At 43.0% G+C, this 22,851-nt stretch overlaps 2 protein-coding genes across 2 annotated transcripts in view; both read right to left on the bottom strand.

The window, feature by feature from the left end:
- Positions 1-3,979, bottom strand: part of hao1 (hydroxyacid oxidase (glycolate oxidase) 1) — a 35,352-nt gene extending 31,373 nt beyond the window's left edge. Inside the window, exon 1 of the mRNA XM_048600901.1 lies at positions 3,843-3,979. Within this exon, the coding sequence (XP_048456858.1) occupies positions 3,843-3,979 (137 nt within the window). The remainder of the gene's footprint in view (positions 1-3,842) is intronic.
- Positions 3,980-14,837: 10,858 nt separating this feature from the next.
- The window catches only part of LOC109914877 (thioredoxin-related transmembrane protein 4-like), a 28,964-nt gene continuing 20,950 nt past the window's right edge, over positions 14,838-22,851 (bottom strand). Inside the window, exons 3-5 of the mRNA XM_048600900.1 lie at positions 21,958-22,059; positions 19,685-19,745; positions 14,838-17,388 (exon numbers count right to left, since the gene is read on the bottom strand). Coding sequence (XP_048456857.1) covers positions 17,171-17,388; positions 19,685-19,745; positions 21,958-22,059 — 381 coding nt within the window. The 3' untranslated portion in view covers positions 14,838-17,170. The remainder of the gene's footprint in view (positions 17,389-19,684; positions 19,746-21,957; positions 22,060-22,851) is intronic.

Raw genomic sequence — 22,851 nt, 5'->3', positions numbered from 1 at the left:
TCTTGGACTGAATAACGCCCGCTAACGGTGAAGTATGTTGGAGGCCGAGCAAAGGGAGCTGCAAGTTTCCCTGAAAGTATTTGTCTGGTAGGTGGTTGGATACCATTAAAGACGCTGAGTCACAAGTCCATGGTCCAACAGCAGGAAAGGACATGATTCGGATAGCGTCTTTTCAGGCAGCATGGACACTAAGGGCCAAATAGCCTCCTTCTGTGGCCACCTCAATGGCGGTACCTTTGAGGGACCATTTCCTTGTTGCAGTGGGGCTATTGAAAAACACTGAAGACTGACAATATGGTTTGATATTTGGTTGAACAATGAGTTCAAGAGAATTATTCATTTTGACATTAAGTAATAGTTCCTTCGAAAGTGGTGTTTTTTTTTGCCTGAGTCACAGGGAGGCTCCATTTGGGCCTATAAGCCTACATTGTTAGGCTGCCTTATGCAGTTAGTTAGACATATCCATTGTTCTAAAGAAGGGAGTAATGCAGGATGTAACAAGGAGTGTTTATGTAGGAGGGGGCTTGTGTAACATTTCAGGACAATAGTTTAGCCAAAAGTCTTGCTATCCCCAGTTGCAACATGTTGTCCATTCAAGTCTTCATCGTCGGATAGGGCAGTCCCACTTCCTGCTGCTCTACCATCCTCCATGTGAGGTCCTCTTCAGATAGTTCCACTTCATACAAAACACTACCACTACATTTCAGATTCTGTAGGCCATACCAAAGCGATCGCCCTCACTGAGCTAGGCACCAAAAGCATTGTTTGAGGAGCCTAGTCGCACGTTTGATCATTATCCCCGTGAGATAACACAGCCTGGTTATGCAGAGCTGCTGGGGAAACAGAAAATGACAATGACCGTTGATTGGAGAGGTTAGTCCTTATTCTCCTAGCAGGCACTTTCACCTTATCAAGTGACAGAATGGTTGGTTGGTGAAGGATAAGGGATGAGCTGTAGCATGTCACGGCAGTGATCACTAATAACCCATGAATTCGCTTCTCATAAGGAAACGTAGTTGGCTGTTTTCATAAGACTCTGATGGCTACACAATCAGCAGACAACAATCTCTGGTTACAAGGGAAGTCAGCCACTGAGGGAATTCTCAAACGTCTTTCATTCTGACTGATTAGCGCCCTGTGGGAAAATGTGTAGTTGGAGATCTTGGCATCAGTGCCCTGAGGTATAGGCCATTGTTAAACTGCTTGTTGAAATGATGAACAGCAGGCTAGGAGATACAGGAAATGACTCTGCGCCCTTCTGGAAAGGTGTCACAGCAGAGAAGTTAAAGCGTTAAAAACAGAGGAGTGCTGGAGAAACTCAGCAGCTCGGGCAGCCATAGAGCCATAGACATGTACAGTATGGAAACAGACCCTTCAGCCCAACTCGTCCATGCTGACCAGATATCCTAAATAAATCTAGTCCCATTTACCACCATTTGGCCCATATCCTTCTAAACCCTTCCCATTCATATACCCATCCAGATGCATTTTAAATGTTGTAATTGTCCCAGCCTTCACCACTCCCTCTGGCAGTTCATTCCATACACGCACCACCATTTGTGTGAAAGAATTGCCCCTTAGATCCCTTTTAAATCTTTCCCCTCTCACCTTAAACTTATTCTCTCTAGTTTTGGACTCTCCCGCCCTGGGGAGAAGACCTTGTCTGTTTACCCTACACATTCCCTTCATGATTTTATAAACTTCTATATGGTCACCCCTCAGCCTCCGATGCTCCAGGGAAAATAGCCCCGGTCTATTCAGCCTTTCCCTGTAGCTCAAACCCTCTAACTCTGGAAACATCCTTGTAAATCTTTTCTGAGCCCTTTCACATTTCACAACATTATTCCTATAGCAGGGAAACCAGAACTGCACGCAACACTCCATGTGTGGAGACAAAAACAGAAATCTGAAGAAGAGTCAGACCAGGTTTGAAACATTAACTCTGTTTCTCTCTCAACAGATGCTACCCGACCTGTTGAGTTTCTTGGACACTTTCTGTTTTTATTTCAGATTCCCAGCGTCCATAGGATTTTGCTTGATTTGTTTATGAATCAGAACTCTGTCCTTGCCATGCTCCTGCGTATCTGTGATAAAATACCAAGGCAAACCTAAGGAAAAGCAGCATATCTTTTGATTGGTCACTTCACAGCCTTCTGAAAGATGTGATGAGTTAGATACAGATCCTAGGGCTAAAGGGGTCTAAGGCTATGGACAGAAAGTGGGAACCAAGTTGAATGATCCGCTGTGATCATTTTGAATGGCAGAGCAGGATCAAAAGGCAGATTGGCCTACTCCTGCTTCTACTTCCTATGTTTCTGTGTTTATAAGTTCTGAAGAAGAGACATACAGGGCTTGAAACTTAAACTCTGTTTCTCTCTCCATAGATGCAGCCAGGCCTGCTGAGTTTCTCCAGCAATCTCTGCGTTGTCTGAATGATCCTTCTACAATGCTAACACCTTTGTCCGTGTTATCATCTCCACAAGCTGATGAAAGATCCACACTGAGGCAGCACCAAAATCCTTTTGGCGAGAAAAGCACAGGGCACCTTAGATTTTCTAGAAAGCCAGGCGTTCTCTGGGTGCTGGACCACAGAGGTTGGCGGATGAGGGCGGTACAGATTTTATAGAAAACACGGCAACAATTTCACCATTGCAAGCTCATCCAAAAAAAGAACAGATCAGCCAACTTTACAATGCTGATCAAGGGGTAGATATTGACCTCCTCTGCTCTCCTGTGAAATAGTGCGCATGGATCTTTACTGTTCTTCTGAGTGGGCAGGCAGGAATTTAGTTTAATATCTCGTCCTTTGCACTGCATTGTGTTGCCAGCACCATCGCAATCCAGAAGTCTCTGGAGTGGTTCTTGAACCTGCAACTTTCCGACCCAGTGGCAACACCAAACTGGACCAGATCTGTTCGAAAGGCTGTCGACAACGCGATAGAATCCGAGGGGAAAGAACGTTTAAGCACTTGGGGGAGAGGATCGCTGGCTCAAAACCCTGGCAAGACCACCAATGAGACAAAATTGAGAGCGTAAATTAGCACCTAGTAATATTGCCGGGAACAAAGATTCAGCCATCAGCACTCTCAGGAACAATTATACAATATCTGCCTGAAGCTTGAGGTAGCATGAGCAAAGGAGCAGGAAAAGAAAATGGTTTAACAATATTTTGGAAGCGCTAAATTGATAAGGGACTTTGAGAGGAACAGCATTGGGCTCCTGTTCTGTAGTATTTTGGAATTTTAATTTGCTGTCTTTTTTTTCACTGTTCTTGTACTTTATTCACAATTGCAGAATCAACTCTTATTGTCCTGAATAAAATGTTAATTTGTCTCCCACTGTCAGATATTTGAAAGGGGCTACATTCAGCTACCAAACAGAGAAAGATCCTTCAGTACCTGACCAAAGTCAAATTAAACTATTGAACAAAACGGTTAGCAATACACAATCTGGGGACAATTGCAACCAAACCATTTTAATGTCTACATATGAAATTATTCCGGCCAATATCTTACCAAAGCAACAAACTTTGATGATGCATGAAACAGACGGTACCCTTGTTGAAGTTCAGAACAATGTCATACATTGGCATGGAGCACCCACTAGTGTATAAAAACAGCGATTTCTATCCAACTTATAAAATATCAATGTGTATATTTGCATGCTCAAACAGACTGATGGACTCAAAATGCAAGTAATTTTATCCGTTGAATATTTCCTGATGTTTATTCTGTAAGTGCCTTGGGTTTAACGGAGTAAACTTTTTTTCCCCAGACACATAACATTGTCAGGTACACACAATCAATCAAGATGTTCAGTGTTAAGTTAACTTCCAAAAATACCTTGAGAAAGCAGCCACATTGTCCATTAATGTCTGTTGTTCATCTGCTCCTGAACGGTAATAATCATATACTGCTTTAGGAAGAATGTTCTTTGCATGTTGCTCAAAATCGTTAATGCATGCTGGTTTGCTCAGCATTTTTTCCAGTTGGGCTCGTGGTGTGGGCAAATGCAATCTGCCAGTGCACCACAATACACTGCACTCTGTACTCCTACATGGTTAACGTTTAACTCTCAGATTGACAGCAGAGTACATCATTGCTAAAGAGAAACAAATATACGTTCACGAATATTTGGAAATAAGAAACTCACACAGCCACACTCCAAGCAAGTAGTCCATTCAAGGGTAACCCCAAGCCTTTGGTTGATTCAGTACACTGTTGATTACACACACAAGAGGAAATTGAGTGTGCGGGTCTGATCTGCTTCCTTTGGCCTGAAATCAACATCCTAGTGTTACCATTGACCAGAACTGAACTGGACGAGCCACTACCTGTGGCTACAAGAGCAAGTCAGAGGGATTGCAACTGTTTACAATGCTTACTAATGACTTGGAGAAAGGAAGGTACTGCAGCCAATTCTGCAGATGACACAAAAACAGATGGAAAATCAGGTTGTGAGGGGGACACAAACAGTATACAGAGAGACATTGATAGGTTAAGTAAGTGGGCAAAAGGGTTAGCAAATAAATATATTTTGAGAAAATGTGAAGTTGTTCATTTTGAAAGGGAGAACAAAATAATATAACTGTAGCCCCAGAAAATGTTGATGAAAATAGGGTGACACATTTACCAAAGAGAATCTTCCAATCTTCCCGTATTCACATGTGGAAGTCACCCAAGGTGATAGATTTAGTTTCGAAGCTGCATTAGTAATGGATGGAGATATAATTTGATAAATGTTCCGGTTTAGGAGAGCTTTACACTAATGTAAGTCCATATCCACCAGCCAGAGCATCAACTTGATTCATAGTGAAATAGATTTCGACTTTGAACAAAATAAATCTTCTCCAAATATGTTGAGATGTGTGAAATTGGGTTTCACTCAGTTGTGTCTCTAACAGATAGAACAAGATACAAGAAAGGAAAAGATGTTGGGAAGAATTCAGTCCCAGTTCTCCTCAGTTAATGAAAGATTTTGCTTCACTAAACATATTCCGAAGTTCTAGAGGGGAAATAAGTTGAAAAGATATTTCATTTTTTTACAGACCTGCCACATTCAATGGTGTTTCTTGTGAAGCAAAATATAAACGATTATAAAGAATGCACTATCCATGACAGCTTACCACATCTCTCAGAAATGGTCCACAAAGCTTAACATGAAGGAAACACAAACAGAAATTCCTGGAAAAACTCAGCAGGTCTGGCTGTGAAGACAAATCAGAGTTAATATTTTGGATCAAGTAACCCTTCCTTAGAATATTAAGGAAATTTTTCATTAATTCACAGGCTAGGTCAGCATTTATTGACCATCCCTAATTGCCCAGAGGAAAGTTAAGAGTCAACTATGTTGCTGTGGGTCTGGAGTCACATGTAGGCCAGACCAGGTAAGGATGGCAGTTTCCTTCCCTGAAGGACATTAGTGAACCAGATGGGTTTTTACAACAATTGACAATGGGTTCACGGTCATCATTAGACTCTTAATTCCAAATCTTTATTGAATGAAAATTCCACCATCTGCCATGGCGGGATTCGAACTGGGGTCTCCGGAACATTACCTGGGTCTCTGGAGTACTTGTCTCAGGATATCTCAGAGCACTTGAGAACCAGTAAAATTGTGAAACATAATCACTGTTGTAACGAAGGAACTGTGACGGCCAATTCTCCCGTAACAAACTCCTACAGTGTCCAGATAACCTGTTATTGCAAAGTGATTGAGGGATAAACGTCGACCTGGACAACAGAAAAGAATCCCATAAACTCTTTCGAATTGTGCCAGGGGATCTTTTGAGCTACTGAGAGAACTCATCTGAAAGGCTAAAGGATTCTGGAGAGCAGAAGTCATCATCACAGCACCCACTGCCCTCAAAATTTCCGCTCGTTCCAAGTCCAGCCTCACCAGAAATGTGCAAGTCACCATCCCTCAGAGAACTCTACCACTGAGAGGAGTGGGGAGGAAGAAAGGATACGAACCCCTTTCTAAGAGACCATGTGCCACACAGTCAGTTTAAATGTGTGGCGTGAGTGCTAGCACATGGACAGGTAGCTCAGTAAGTGAGTGAGGTCTTGCTGAGTGATTGGGATATCAGTTCTTGAGCTACTCAGGAGTTGGACTGGGTGTTTTTTAGTCAAGAATTCATCATAGAATCCCCACAGTGTGGAAGCAAGCCATTCGGCCCATTGAGACCACACCGACCCTACAAAGAGCAGCCTACCCAGACACATCCCCCACCCTATCCCTGAAACCCTGTATTTTCCATGGCCAATCCACCCAACCTGCACATCTTTGGATTGAGGGAGCATCCAGGGGAAACCCATGCAGACACAGGGAAAACTCCACACAGACAATCAACCGAGGCTGGTATCAAAGCCGGGTCCCTGGCGCTGTTAGGCAGCAATGCTAACCACTGAGCCATCATGCTGCCCAATTCCTGGGTCACTATTCAAGTTAAGTATGTTAGAACTGTCCAGGTCGGTGCATGTTGGAACAGCTTGGGCTAGTGCACTGGAGGGTTCTTGTGGTGCAATGGTACTGTCCCTATCTCTGAGCCAGGAGGTATGAGTTCAGGATTATGGTCGGCATGGACTGGTTGGACCAGAGGTCTGCTTCCGCGCTACATGACTCTCTGATGCTATATTGACTGGACAAATCAGATGGACAAGGATAACAGGGAAGACAAATTTGTAAAGCGCATCATTCTTAGACCTGTAGTTTATAGAACCTAGCCTGGAACAGACTGGTTTAGATCCAGTAAAATGAAACCACACAGGATTAATAAGAGATCTCACAGTTAAGGATCCTGTCGGGGGTAACAACCATAGTGTGCTGGAATTTCAAGGTCGGGTTTGAGGGTGAGGAACTCGGGTCTTAAACCAGTGTCCTCAAATTAAATAAGAAGTTAGAAGAAAGAGCTGTCTACAGCTGGCTAGGAAGATAGACCAAGGGGAATGCCAGTGCATTGCTGAGTTAAAAAACAAAGGTTGACTTATCAATAACAGCTCACCAGGTTAAGTATATACTCATTACAGTTTTGAAGAATGAGGCATGATCTTATTGAAACATATAAGACTCTGAGGTGGCTCAACAGGGTAGATATTCAGAAGATGTTTCCACCAGTGGGGACATTCTGATGGATTCTTGGTAATCCAAGATGGGGGACAGGAAAAAGTTGTGGCTGTAAGAGCTGCTCATTTTTTGAGGTATTTTCAGTGTTGGAGCTGATTTCCCCAAGTTCTAAGAGCAGTAATTATTGTATTATAAGCATTGTTTTGGAACTTTGGGGAAAAAAGAACATCAAAACAGGAGCACTTTAAAAAGGAGGAAGGGAGACCACCTGGGAAGTGATTTAAACAGAGAAAGAAACGTAAATAAAAACCAAAGAACTCCGGATGCTATAAATCAGGAACAAAAACAGAAGTTGCTGGAAAAGCCCAGCAGGTCTGGCAGCATCTGTGAAGAAAAAACTCAGAGTTAATATTTCAGGTCCGGTGATCCTTCCTCAGAAAGAAACCTATGCTACTGTCTTACCCAGCAGTAACCTGCATAGCTGCTGCTTTGCTGTTTGGTTCCAAGTAACCTGGGCATCAAAGTTCATTCTAAGAAGAATGAACAAACAGCAAAATTCACAGCTGACCTTGGAGAAACCTTTATGGGAATGCTCTCGGCCAGGGAGCAGCTAAGTGGCTAGTTTTAAAGTGTGACCTTACTGTTTGTTTCTTTTTTTTTGTAAATGTGTTACAGTGAGTAGAGTCGGTTCTTTTTTGATTAAATGTTTTTATCGAGATCCGTCTCTTGATTAAACTTTAAAACTATCAAACATTGGTACTAAGCTAGCTTGGATCAGTGTTTTTTAGAGCAGTACGACTGGGCTATTTTCTGGGTCTGTAGATTGTTAAGGTGCAAAAATGGCCTTTAGTAGAGTGATGTGCTCTTCCTGTTGGATGTGGGAGGTTAGGGAGAGTTTCCATGTTATTGATGATTATGTCTACAGGAAGTGAGTTTGGTTGCAAATCCTTTATTTTGAAAAAAATTACTCTATGACTCTCTCAGATTACATGGATCAGTTGGAATGGCAGTTAGAAGCAATAAGGAATTTACAGGAGCTAGCAGGTCTGCTAGATGGCAGTTATAGGGAGGGAGATAAACTGAAGATACAATCAGGTAGATGGGTAACCTCCAGGAAAGGTAGGAGAGGGGGGCAGATAGTGCAGGAGTCTCCTGTGGCTATTCCCATCTCAAACAAGTAGGCCGTTTTGGAAAATGTAGGGGGTGATGAACTCTTAGGGGAATGTAGCATTGACAGCCAGGTTTCTGGTACTGGGACTGGCTCTAATGTAACGAGGGGTATGCCAGGTACCAAGTGATTGATTGTGACAGGGGCCTGTCTAGTCAGAGGCTCAGACAGATGTTTCTGATGCCGACAGCGAGACATCAGAATGGTGTGTTGCTTCCCTGAAGCCAGGGCTACGGATATCTCCGAGCGGGTGCAGAATATTCTCAAAGGGGAGAGGGACCAGCAGGAGGTCATCGTACATATTGGAACTAATAGCATAGGAAAAGGATGAGATTCTGAGGAGAGAACATAGGCAGTTAGGCAGGAATTTAAAACAAGGAGGTCCTCGAGTGTAGTAAAATCTGGATTACTCCTGGTGCAACAAGCTAGTGAGGGTAGGAATAGGAGGATAGAGCAGATGAATGTGTGGCTGAGGAGCTAGTGCAGGGGAGAGGGATTCACATTTTTGGATCATTGGAATCTCTTCTGGGGTAGAAGTGACCTGTATAAGGTCGGTTGCACCTAAATTGGAAGGGGACTAACATACGGAAAGGGAGATTTGCTAGACCTGCTTGGGAGGATTTAAACTAGTAGGGGGGGGGGGGGGGGTGGTGGGACCCAGGGAGACAGTGAGGAAAGTGATCAGTCTGAGACTGGTACATTTGGGAAAAGGAGTAAGTCAAACAGACAGTGCAGGCAGGAAACAAAGCAGAGAACCAGGTAGGACTGATAAATTAAACTATTTATTTCAATGCAGATGAACTCAGGGCATGGTTGGAAACATGGAACTGAGATATCATAGTAATTGCAGAGATATGGCTTCGTGATGGACAGGACTGGCAGCTTAATATTCCGGGGTATAGATGGCATAGGGAGGGGTTGCGAAGTTGGGTAGATTTCTTATGAATTGGGAGGCAGAAAGTCAGAGTTTGGTGTTTGTAAAATGCTAGGGGTAAAGCATTGCATGGTCCCTTTAAAAGATGACGTGTTTTTTCTATGCTTAGCGATTTAAAAAGGATGTCTGTGAGCAGCAGACTGAAAGTTTGCAAGTACAGGGAGAGTACTAGAATTGAAACATGCATATCAAACCAGCCAAGCAGCAGTTTGTACCAAGACAACAAGTTTTGAATTTAGCCAATCAATTTCAACCAAGAACTTAGTTACCAAAACCCAATTAAATTTAAATCTTCTGGTTTGACAACATAGGACCAATCTTATTGTGAGAAATTATTATGTCATCAAGGGAATAAAAGAAGGGGTCAGTTGGACATAGCAGCAGAACTAACTGCCATCTGCCAGAGTTAACAGCCCTCGGTTCTTAGCTGGCTCTCACGGTCTCCTCTGTGTATTAGAGAAAGCACGATTGAAATAACAAAGTTACCCACGGCACAACTAGTTAACATTCCTGATGGAAGAATCAACAGAGAAGGCATTCCTGACAGAAGCATTGATGGAGAAGGCACAGAACATTCTGGAAGATACTTAACCTGGCTGTAATTTTGGGAGATTAAATTTTATTTTTTATAAGTGGGATTCGTATCTATTGGAACAGCATACTATTAGAAACTTGTTTTATTTGGTAATAGTTAGAAGGGATTTATTCGGTTTATTAATAGTTTAGTTAATTTGTTCACTGTTAGAGTTCGGTAAATAAATTGTTACTACTTGACTGTAAAGTGAGTTTCTAGTTTAACCACTAGAAGTTGCTGAAAGGCAGGTTAAACCACTTTTCAGACTCCTTTTACAGATTATAGGGTGAGGTGATCCTCTTTGAGTGTTTCGGTTTTAGTTCTCAGAGGGGGGTCAACCTCTGCTTTATAACAAAGGATGGGGGAGGGTCATGAGAGGAGGGGGAGTGGCATTTTGATTAGGGATAACATTACATCTGTCCTTAGGGAGGATATTCCTGGGAATATGCCCAGGGAAGTTATTTGGGTGGAACTGAGGAAATAAGAAGGGAATGATCACCTTTTTGGGATTGCATTATAGTCAGCAGGAAATTGAAAAACAAGTTTGTAAGGAGGACTCAGTGATCTGTAAGAATAATGGGGTGGTTATGGTAGGGGATTTTAACTTTCCGAACATAGACTGGGACTGCCATAGTGTCAAGGGCTAGGATGGAGAGGAATTTGTTAAGTGTGTACAAGAAAATTTTCTTGTTCAGTATGTGAATGTACCTACTAGAGAAAGAGCAAAACTTGAGCTCCTCTTGGGAAATAAGGCAGGGCAGGTGACTGAGGTGTCAGTGGGGGACCACTCTGGGGCCAGTGACCATAATGCTAACAGATTTAAAATAGTGATGGGAAAGGATAGACCGGATCTAAAAGTTAAATTTCTAAATTGGAGGAAGGCTAATTTTGATGGTATTAGGCAAAAACTTTCAAAAGTTGATTAGGGGCAGCAGATGTTCGCAGGTAAAGGGTCGACTGGAAAATGGGAAGCCTTCACAAATGAGATAACGAGGCTCCAGAGACAGTATGTTCCTGTTAGGGTGAAGGCCAAGGGTGGTAGGTGTAGGGAATGCTGGATGACTAAATAAATTGAAGTTTTGGTCAAGAGTAAGAAGGAAGCATGTGTCAGGTATAGAGCACAGGATCAAGTGAATCCCGAGAACAGTATAAAGGCAGTAGGAGTATATTTAAGAGGGAAATCAGGAGGGCAAAAAGGGGACATGGGATAGCTTTGGCAAATAGGGTTAAGGAGAATTCAAAGGGATTCTACAAATACATTAAGGACAAAAGGGTAACTAGGGACAGAATAGGGCCCCTTAAATATCAGCAAGGCTGCCGATGTGTGAAACCGCAGGAGATAGGGGAGATACTGACTGAGTATTTTGCATCAGTGTTTACTGAGGAGAAGAATATGGAAGATAGAAAACATGGGGAAATAAATAGTGATGTCTTGAAAAATGTCCATATTACAGAGTCAAAAGTCACACACAGGTTATAGTCCAACGGGTTTATTTGAAAACATATGCTTTCGGAGTCTCTCTCACACACACACATATAAATCTATGGGGTGAATCTGCATTTGCAGATTTGTAATTGCAGATACGTTCTATTTTGTTCAAAAAGCACACAATTTGTAGACAGCCAACTTGGCATTTTATAAATTCATACTTTGGAAATAAAACAAGCCTGACTCCTAGTTAACACACAGATTCTAAACAAGGCCTCAGACTTAAAATGCATTGTCTGACCTGAGATGTCAGCTCTGGTATACTGAGAAAACCTTCAGTTATCTCAGGGCGGTGACTTGAAAGAAATTCTAGAATATGTGTATTACTACTTTCTAACTAATTAAAGATTTAACAGCCATCTTAGGTTTGTTCAATATATTCGCATCAGTTCTTTGACCTTTTGATCTTTTGCTTATAAGTTCTGTGTCTGATGCCACCCCTCTCACTAACACCCGAAGAAGGAGCGAGGCTTCGAAAGCTTGTGTTTTCAAGTAAACCTGTTGGACTTTAACCAGGTGTCGTGTGATTTTTAACCTTGTCCATCCCAGTCCAACACTGGCATCTCCACATCATATTATAAAGGAGGTGGTGCTGGATGTTTTAAAATGTATAAAGGTGGATAAATCCCCAGGACATGATCAGGTGTACGCTCGAACTGTGTGCAAAGCTAGGGAAGTGATCGCTGGGCCCCTTTCTGAGATATTCATATCATCAATAGCTACAGCTGAGGTGCTGGGAGACTGGGGGTCGGCTAACGTGGTGCCATTATTTAAGAAAGGTGGTCAGGAAAAACCAGGGGACTATAGACCGGTGAGCCTGACATCAGTGGTGGGCAAGTAGTTGGAGGGAAATCCTGAAGGACAGGATTTACATGTATTTGGAAAGGCAAGGACTGATTAGGGATAGTCAACATGGCTTTGTGCGTGGGAAATCATGTCTCACTAACAACTGAGTTTTTTGAAGAAGTAACAAAGAAGATTGATGAGGTCAGAGCGGTGGACGTGATCCAAATGGACTTCGATAAGGCGTTCAAAAATGTTCATCATGGTAGATTGGTTAGCAAGGTGATTCCACACAGAATACAGGGAGAACTAGCCATTTGGATACAGAACTGGCTCAAAGGTAGAAGACAGAGGGCAGTGGTGGAGGGTTGCTTTTCAGACTGGAGGCCTGTGACCAGTGGTGTGCCACAAGGACCAGTGGGTCCACTGCTTTTCATCATTTATATAAATGATTTGGATTTAAACATGGGAGGTGTGGTTATTAAGTTTGCAGGTGACATCAAAGTTGGAGGTGCAGTGGAGAGTGAAGAAGGTTACCTCAGAGTACAATGGGATCATGATCAAATGGGCCAATGGGTATAGATAAATGCTTCATGCTGCATTTTGGAAAGGTAAATCAGGTCAGGACTTATACCCTTAATGATAATGTCCTGGGGATTGTTGCTGAACAAAGAGACCTTGGAGTGCAGGTTCATAGTTCCTTGAAAATTGAGTTGTAGATAGACAGGGCAGTGAAGGCTTTTGGTATGCATGCCTTTATTGGTCAGTGCATGGAGTAAGGGAGTTGGGAGGTAATTTGCAATTATACAGAACATTGGTTAGGCCACTTTGGGAACACTGCATGCAATTCTGGTCTCCCTGCTATAGGAAGGATGCTGTGAAACTTGAAAGGGTCCAGAAAAGTTTGACAAGGATGTTGCCAGGGTTGGAGGGTTTTAAGCTATAGAGCGAAGCTGAGTAGACTGGGGCTATTTTTTCAAAAGCATTGGAGGCTGAAGGGTGACCTTAAAGAGGTTTATAAAATCAAGAGGGGCAACGGGTAGGGTAAATAGACAAGGTCTTTTCCCCAGGCTAGGGGAGTCCAAAACTAGAGGGCATATGTTTAAGGTGAAAACAGAAAGATTTAAAAGGGACCTAAGAAGCAACTTTTTCATGCAGAGGGTGGTGTGTATGGAATGAGCTGCCAGAGGAAGTGGTGGAGGCTGGTACAATTACAACATTTAAAAGGTATTTGGATGGGTGTATGAATAGGAAGGGTTTAGAGGGATATGGGCCAAATGCTAGCAAATGGAACTAGATCAGTTTGGGATACCTGGTTGGCATGGACAAGTTAGACCTCAGGGTCTGTTTCTATGCTGCATGACACTATGACACTAATTCAGGGAGTTGAGGGCTATGAGCTGGAATAAAAAGAAGAGTTGAGGCCTGGGACAGTTCAGCTATAACCTTATAGAATGGAGGGGCAGGCTTGAAGGGCTGAATGGTCTAACTCCTGCTTCCATTTCTTCTGTTCTTCCAACCTTTGTAGTATTCAATTCCTCTACCCATTTTTTTTGGTATCATGTAGAGTGAACTAAGTTAGCTGAAAGCTGGCATCTGTAATGTTGGGGTACGTTTGAAGGGGGCTAGGATGGGTCATTCACTTGGCACCTCTGGCTGATGATAGTTCAGCTTTATATTTTGATTGTCGTTAATGCACTCTGCTTTGCATACGGACAGTGATCTTGTGTTGTGGTTTCCCCAGGTTGACACTTCACTTTAAGCACGATTTAAGAAGCTTAAAGTTAGTAATTTTCAAGGGCTTGTGCAGACACCACATGTTGGTAACGCTGGTTCTATGTTTGATTTCTTGAACATTATTATTTAAATCGATCACTCCCTCTGTTGCCCAGACAGGTAAATCCAGGGCCTACTTCTCCATCCTCATCATTGGCTGACAATCGTTCATTATTCTGTGCCTTCTTTTTTTGTCTTAACAAGTTGGTTTTTAGAACTTTACATAGCTTGTTACCATTATGGGCTGTTTTCTAAACTGCAACGGCGTTGGCATTTCATTGGTCAGGAAGTGTTTTGGGACATCCAAAGTGACTGAAGCTGCCATTTCAACATGACTTTGACAGTTGCTGGGCAAACACAGTAGTTACTTCTTACATAGCAAGATCCCAAAGAGATAAATGACATGTGAATTGGCTTTTTAAAACAACATTGAGCAATCAACCAGTGTCGAAGACAGGGACTGCATTTGGAATATCGTCTGGATTTATTTTCTCTGCGTCTTAACAGCCCCTACGTACTGGACTGTCCATCACCCAACGCCTGCATGCCTCTATCCTGCCTCAGCACTTCCCTTTCAATTTTCAGGCTAAAAAGGGTTTTCAGCTTTTCAGAGGTAACGGTCTGAAGGAACAGCCTGGAGTAACAGCAAAGAAAACCTATGATTTGCAACTGTTTTAAAAATGCATTAACATTCTGAAAGATACACTAAGAGCTACCTGGACTTAACACTACAGCAGTTCATGAGCGGCATAATACCACAGGTACAAGCAGGCACCTGCAGATGGATTATGACAGAGTGCCCTTGCGTGGTGCGAGTTCTGAAGCAGACACAGTCTCAGGTTTACAGAGGGTACGATCTGAGACACCAGCCAAGCTGCACTGGGACGCTCATGCCTGGGGAGTAACTATAGGCACAGGTGAGGGCTTCCACAGTCGATGAGCCGAGATAGGGTGAAGCCAGCTCACTGAGACAACCCACCTCACAAATATAGGCACACAAGATCGCAGTGGGGACAAAGAAAAAAATCATTGAAGGACAAGTCGGACAGAAAAGTACAAAAGGCATGCGTTTATTGCATCTTCTGTTAACAAATCGACACATCTCTAAAAGACCCGCGTTGTAAAAATTGTGTGGTGTCCCTCAAAAAATGAACACCATACGTCGTGACGCTGTCAACACACCCCTTCTGCCCTCTAAACAAGTACAGCTATTTACCCAAACGTAAAACGAGTGAAAAGTCTGTGCAAGTTAACATCTTGGTCCACACCACATCCGTTTCACCTGGCTTTGCTAGCCTTCGGAAGCGGCTACCTGCTTTCAGCTTCAAGTATATTCTTCGGTTAACAGTGCACAGCACAAGTGAAGGAAAACAGAAAAAAAGCCTTTCAGAATAAACCACCAGTTTCATGGGAGAGTGTCGTAGCCCGAGAATTTCAAAAAAATGACCGACAATGTGCCCATCGTAGTCACAGGTGTAGAGCGACATGCAAGTTCTCACAAACCTCTATGTAAGTTGTAAACAAGGCCAGCCAAACGATGGGCAAAGCAATAAATACAAAATAAAGCAGGTACTTCTGCATTCTTACAAAAAAAACGCTACGAGAGATCCACCTTCGACATCATTGACATAAAATACAAAAAGGTAAATTTTTAAAATACAATCTTCCATACCCCCGCAGTAATACAAATCCAAAAACAAAAAGAAATATTCTTTACAAAAATAGTGCAAAATTCTGCACTGCACGCCTGAATTTCTCATCAGGGGATACTGAACGGTTATGTACAAATGGCAAAACCTCTGTTAGATTTAACAGAAATGCATGTATTTCTTTACGGCCATGCAATCATTGTCAATGTATTGCTCAGAGTATTAAAAAAAAGTGAACAGTTTCAAAACAACAGTGGATACAATTTAATTCTGAAAAACACTGTACAGTTATAAATCTGTCCCCTTCCCATCTGATAATCTCTTGAACTTTTCCAAATACTACTGGTAAACTTAATATTGCAGCGTATTACCATATTTTAAAAGAAATTTTGGTAAATCTTGATGGAATCCCAAGCCCAGTGTCCAGAGTCAGATCCCTCAAGTACAGAAGGAGCCACTTTCATTCCAACTCAGGTTGTAGCTGGAGTGTGAGGGTTGCATGTGTGTAAGCCAAATCCAGCCATCCCATAATATTGCACCAGCAGGCAAAATGTGGAGATTTACAAAGGATGGTACATTCAGGGGGTTTTGACTCATTGGCTTAATTCCAGGAATAGGTTTTTCACTGAGACATGTGGATTATTGCCTGTGCGTTCGATCAGCAGTAATGTTAGAACAAGACTCGGCCAACACAGTTCCTAGCGGATCTGACTCCTGCTATCATTAAACCCTTGGTTAAAAAAGTCAGGAGTCACGTGACACCAGGTTACGGCCCTACAGGTTTATTCGAAATCACAGGCTTTCAGAGCGCTGCTCCTTCATCAGGTGAAGTGCTCCGAAAGCATGCCATTTCAAGTAAATCTGTTGGACTATAACCTGGTGACATTGTCCACCCCACGCCAACACTGGCGCCGCCACATTATATTAAAAAGAGTAAAAGGAATGAGTGGGTAGGCTTGTGCGTTGGCGGGGGTGTTTTTGGGTGGGAGGTGACATGGTATAAATAGGTCTAAAAGTGCTCGCTCAGCATGGCAGACAGCCATTTCTACCAGCTGCAAAGCGTGCCCCACATACATATCAAAACTGGGATCAACCGTACAGTCAGTCAGTGCACGCACCAAAGGAGGGCAGGACAATCGCAAATCATCCACATCTCCCACTGCCTCGATAGTAAATCTTACCGTTTACATCCGATGCAGTGACAGTACAGACACAGTGTTCCTGAAGGGAGCGTACACTTGGGGGTTGACAAACTGATGCATCGAGAAGCTTAAGCCTGCCTGATCTTTACCCGAAAATCAAATTCCTGCTAAAACACGAGCTGCCCAGAGGCCAGAGCACTCTCTCTTTGGCCAAGATCCCTGTACAAAGTTGGCAGCCAGCAATATTTGCTTTCGAGACAACCTCTGCTCACAGAAACCGATCCAGCAGCTGAGTGGAAAGCTGCCGCCCCTCTTATAAAACACAAAACGTGAAAACATTCATTAACCTACAAAAAGCATCATATTCATAAAAAGGCTACAGGCAGAACCTGTACATTATATTCAATTAACATTTGATCAAGATTGTCGTAGCTGATAAATCTGTAACAAAAAGAGAAAAAAAGAAAAAAGTGAATCCAAACAAACCAAATTTCAAAGTCCAAAAAGAAAAGTCGGGACAGAAAGTCCACAGAAGCACAATTCTTTGGTCAGAGTCCCTGCTAGTGGCATTTGTTCCTATCAAGGAGTATTTAGCAATCTTCGTTGATTATTCGCTTCCGGAGTCCCCCATCTGTATCACTATCAGATGCTGGCTGATCGTCCTCAAAAGCTGATTCATCTCCCGAGGGCTTGGCGCTCAGAATGTAATTTTCATCCTCTGCTCCTGAACCATGCGTTTCCCACTCAGAGGGATCCTGCTCCCTCCTGTCCAGCTCCTCAGAGTCCTCATCTTCCCCCTCGACAATCTCTGCCAATTCAGAAAGTACGGGTAAGGGTCAGTCAAGTACACAATGGTCCCTGGTCACCCATCTCCCCTTCGCCCATCAGCCTCCCCCTCCGCAGGTTATTAATTCCCTTTTCGTGGTCAAAAGTCACACGACACCAGGGTACAGTCCAACAGGTTTATTTAAAACCACAAGCTTTCACAGCGCTGCTCCTCCACCAGGGGATGGGAGGCACACAGGAACATAACATACGGGTGAAGAGATAATGGCAAGATAATTCCAGGTAATTAAGCATGTCAACAGTTAAGTATAAATAGTGTGAGTAGAGGGTCAACAGACTGAATAACAAGTCTTTGTAAGTATCAACCAGATTAATAGAAGTAGTGTGAGTAAAGTGTTGTTAGCTGATTGACCAGAGAAGGGATGAACTATGAATTGATTAGTTAAGGCAGAGAAATAATTACAAATATAAATCAAAAATAAGATGGTGCTCGAGATAAACCAATTGGCTGGAATAACACGTGGAGGTATCAGAGGCGCACGACGAGGGTCTAACAAAAGTTAAAAGCAATCAAAAACTGTACAAACTAATTCAGGCAGAGAGGTGATCACAAGTAATCAAAGTAATGGTATCACTTGATCACCTGTTACTTTGTCATGTGACTTTTGACTTTGTCCACCCTAGTCCAATACCGGCATCTCCACATCATTTCCACTGTAGCGCAGTGACCAATCTCCAATTCACCGTCTGCTCCTTTTACTGTTATTCACAGGGTATACAGCCCGAGAAAGCGCTTTACTCGAAGCAACAGGTTTGCCTGCCTTTGGAAAAAGGATTCAACTCATCTGGGCACAGATATGAACTGTATCACGCCAGAGTGCAGGACACTACAGCTTTTGTGATCAATATTACCAGCGTCCTATTCCACGGACATTCAGTTTCTGGTAATAGAAAGGGCAGTAGTTGATAACAGACAGACGCTTGCTAATTCCAACAACAAATGTCTGGACATAAGAGGGCACAGATCAAAACTGTATAATCACTCTCTTCACAAAGAAAAGGTCAATCTGTAATTCCCATCCTCCCATTATTGGGATAGCGGGATAGATAGTTAAAGCAGCCCCAACAATTCGAAAAGAACGAGCCAGTTAAAATCAACTACATCGTTACAACAGCGCTGTGTCTGATACACACAACATCATCTCAATCAGTTGTGCCTTCCGTTAGGTTTGGACTTTGTGCAGGGTATGAATCAGTATGCTTGGAGTGGTTTCGTTAGAGATGTAACAGGAAGTTATAAAAAAAAAACTTGCTAAAAAGCATCACCACCTCAGATATTCCTGCCACAATTCAACTAGGCAGGAGAGAGAGAGATACAGTGAGGAAAAAAGGGAAAGTGGGACTGGCGTTGGTAGTTGTATATTTTTGGCAGTACAAACTCGACGGGCCAAAGGGTCTCTTTCGTAATGTACGTTCCTATGATTCTATGAACTGACATATTCATCTTCTGAGTGCATTGCTGGGAAAGTCTTGGGTCCTTGTACTCAATGGATGTTTTTGATTGGTGCAGGCTCAATGCGCTGAAGGGCCTTCTTCTGCACTGTAGACCTGTAGGACTCTATACCCACACCTCCCAAAATCAAATAAAAATCGGGAGGTTAATACAAAGTTAGATAGGTTCTTAATTAGTGAGAAGGTCAAAAGGATATGGGGAGAAGGCAGGAGAATGAGAAACATATCAGCCATGATTAAATGATGGAGAGGATTCGAAGGGCCAAATGCCCTAATTCCACTCCTATATCTTATGGTCTTTTGCTCTCATGGAGGAGGATAATGTTCGTGGCACAATTAAAATCAAACAAATTGTTTTAAAAAACAAAAAAGGCATTTTTAATCCTTTTCTTGAAAATGATCCTTGAAGTTTTCTAATTGCAGGCTACAACCGTAATTTCCATTTCCGTGTTAGATACAAATCACAGCAGAAACAAACAGACAGATTTAGTGGAACACAGAAAAACAAAAAACTGTACCCTAATTCAGCATTTCTGCAAGGCAAAATGAAACATCATTGCACCTATCTGATGTGGTTACAAATTCGCTACAGAATAGAAAACAGATGAGTAAATGATTTATTACTGTCACATATACCTCGGTACAGTGAAAAGTTTTGTTTTGCATGCAATACAGGGAGATCATAACATACAAAGATTGAGCAGAGTGAGGAATACAAAGTGTGCACCTTCTTTGCAGCTGTAAAACAGCGAGATCAACATTAAATTTGGAATTTGAGAGCCAAAGTTAATTTGCAAATCTCTTACCTGTAACCTCATTTTGTTGCCGTTTGGGGGGACATATACAATCAGCAATTAGGACTAAAAACTAAAAGGAAAACAAAAACAATACTAGATTGATGACGAACAGGAAATTTAAAGAGTATATATTGCATCCACTTGGACAGAATTTTGCACAGCGCTGATGCTAACTGTGCAAAGAAAACATCAATAACATGCAACTCATTGTGAACGATTTAGATCGATACAAACTTTAACCAAGAACAAATGCAAAGTATGTCCCAAAAAAGCAGTTTTTAAAATATTAGTATGTGTGACATCAAAAAAAACTGTGCCCTGAAGAGAGGGAAACAAGTAAAATCATTTCATTTGCGACTTGACAGAATTCAAAACTTTTAAGCCTTCCAAAAGTTCCAATTCCTCCAGCAGTTTGTCAGCACAGTACGGTACACAGTCAGAAAGAAATAAACACAGGCAATTTCACCAATTTTAAAAAATGTGTGGTGAGATGTTGAAACAAAATGGTGAAACAAACTGGCTCAGTGGTTAGGAACAAAAACAAAGTTGCTGGAAAAGCTCAGCAGGTCTGGCAGCATCTGTGGTGGAGAAAACAGAGTTAACGTTTCGGGTCCGGTGACCCTGCCTCAGAACTGATGGTGGCTGGGAAAATGTCAGTTTGTATGCAGAAAACAGGGAGGTGGGTGGGGTAGGGAATAAACGATAGGATAGAGCCCAAAGAGAGAGAAAAACAGTTGGACAGACCAAGGAGTTGCTAACGATCAGGCTGGGAAGGTGAATAGTTGTTAATGGGGACTGTTAGTGACTAACAACAGGGGGTGTGTAGTGGCAGGCTATGTGGTAACAAGGCCTGGTGTGTGGGATGGGGGGCTGGGACATGGGAGAGTTTAGGCCCTAAAATTATTGAACTCAATATTGAGTCCGGAGGGCTGTAGGGTCCCCAAGCGGAAAATGAGGTGTTGTTCCTCCAGCTTGCGTTGGGCTTCACTGGAACACTGTAGCAAGCCAGAGACAGAGACGTTGGCCAGGGAGCAAGGTGGTGCATTGAAGTGGCAGGCAACAGGTAGTTCAGGGTCTTTTTTGCGAGCAGAACGTAGATGTTCTGCGAAGCCGTCGCCAAGTCTACGCTTCGTTTCCCCAATGTGCAGGAGACCACAGTGTCAGCAGCGAATGCAGTAGACTAGATTAGCGCAATGCTGCCTCACTGCGCCAGGGACCCGGGTTCGATTCCAGCCTCGGGTGACTGCCTGTGTGGAGTTTGCACATTCTCCCAGTGTCTGCGTGGGTTTCTTCCGGGTGCTCCAGTTCCGCGACTCCCCACACACAGTGCAGGTTGGGTGGATTGGCCATGCTAAATACAGGGATAGGGTGGGATGTTCTTCAGTGGGTAGGTGCAGACACAGTGGGCTGAATGGCCTTTTTTCCGCACTGTCAGGGTTCTAGGATTCATTTGGGCTCACAGGCATGCACAGAAACTGGGACAGAAGCAGCACCAGCGTGTGGGAAAACAAACCAACTGTTGAGGAGCTACGGCAGCACTATGTCAGGACCACCACGAGATCTTCTGAGGTGTCACACAGCAAGATCCCACAAACCACAATGCAGCAAAGATCAATTCATCTCCTTCCTTATTCCCCTCAACAAAACAAAATATCCTGCTTTCAGCATGCGAAGTAGGCTGAGAAAGGTACAGAGAGAGAGACAGCACGAGAGGGAGGGCGATAAGGGACAGAGACCGAGAAAGAGAGATACAGAGAGAGCGATACAGAGATAGATAAAGAGATACACATAGATACAGAGTGAGAGAGAGAGAGAGAGAGAGAGACACACAGACAGAGTGACATGGGTACAGAGACACACAGAGAGAGAGAGAGAGGGAGAGAGAGAGCGAGAGAGAGACAGAGCGAGAGATAGGGGAAGGAGGATGTGACAACCGGTCTGCTTGGACAGATAAGAAGTTGCGGTAATAGAGAAATGGGGGGTGGGGGGTAGGAGAGAGGTTTAAGACAGTCACATTGAAAACAGACACATGGGAAAGGCACAGTGATGACTGAAAAAGCAGCTTTCATTTGAAATGCCCCCTTTCCCACCCACAGTCTGGTCTGGTTTATTTCACCCAACTCAATACCTTTCATCCTGAAAAACAAATTATTCAACCTTACAACCCATGTCATCAACTCTCCAGGGGATCCTGGGGAGCTAAACGTAATCATTTTGTCTCAGCCCCTCGCGCGTTAAACATCCGATTTTGATTAGAGATCTGTACGTATGCACTGACTTACCAGGCCAAGAATGAGACCTGCCACTAGCGTAGCCACTGCAAAGATAATGTATGAGCCCCAAGCTGGGATCCCCAGTGTTTCAGTCAGGTAACTGTGCATTTGCTGCAACAAACAAAAAAAATATCTCACGTTGAGAAACTGATCGAGAATTTACACAAAATGATGCTTGTTACCCTGACTCACCGGCAGCTGCAAACAAGAAACAACATCACCTCAAGGGAGGAAATGTATGTTAAATATTTGATAAGAAGCCATCACTAACTTTCCATTCTGTATAGCAAGCCTTTAACTTACACCAGTGCCTTTCGACAGAGCTCTACCAGCAAACAGACTGGAGTTCTCCAATGCAACAAAGCAGAATTTCCACACAGTGCTGACCATTTCAAGGAATGCAGAGGGTTTTTTCCTTGATGCCTCACCTCGAACTTACAAACCGGAATCTTTTTCCATCTGAAGTAGAACTGGTGTCAGCGGCTGTATTTAAGGCAGGTTGCTATTTTACTCCTGAAAAATCGCAACTTTAAGTGAAGCACAATTTCTCATAGGAATCAATGTCAATGCCAGAGTTACGTTCAAATGAAACAACGCACTGTTTGAAATACTTCACTGCGTTCCTGGATGAATTTTTTTTTTTTTTTTACAAGAAAATAAATCACTACCCATAGATAGGTAGCTTAGACGGGAAACTTTTCCCCTTGAAGGGAGGATAAATGACCAGGAGGTGTAGATTTAAGGAAAAGGGCAAAAGGTTAAAAAGGGATTAAAAAAAGTTGCTGGAAAAGCTCAGCAGGTCTGGCAGCATCTGTGAAGGGAAAAACAGAGTTCATGTTTCGGGTCCGATGACCCTTAGAACTAGCTTCGAGTCAGGGTCACCGGACCCGAAACGTTAACTCT

The sequence above is a fragment of the Rhincodon typus genome, chromosome 9 (assembly GCF_021869965.1).
Source record: "Rhincodon typus isolate 14 chromosome 9, sRhiTyp1.1, whole genome shotgun sequence".
Lineage (NCBI taxonomy): Eukaryota > Metazoa > Chordata > Chondrichthyes > Orectolobiformes > Rhincodontidae > Rhincodon > Rhincodon typus.
The sequence above is the reverse complement of the archived record's forward strand: the minus strand, read 5'-3'. Positions and strand labels throughout refer to the sequence as shown.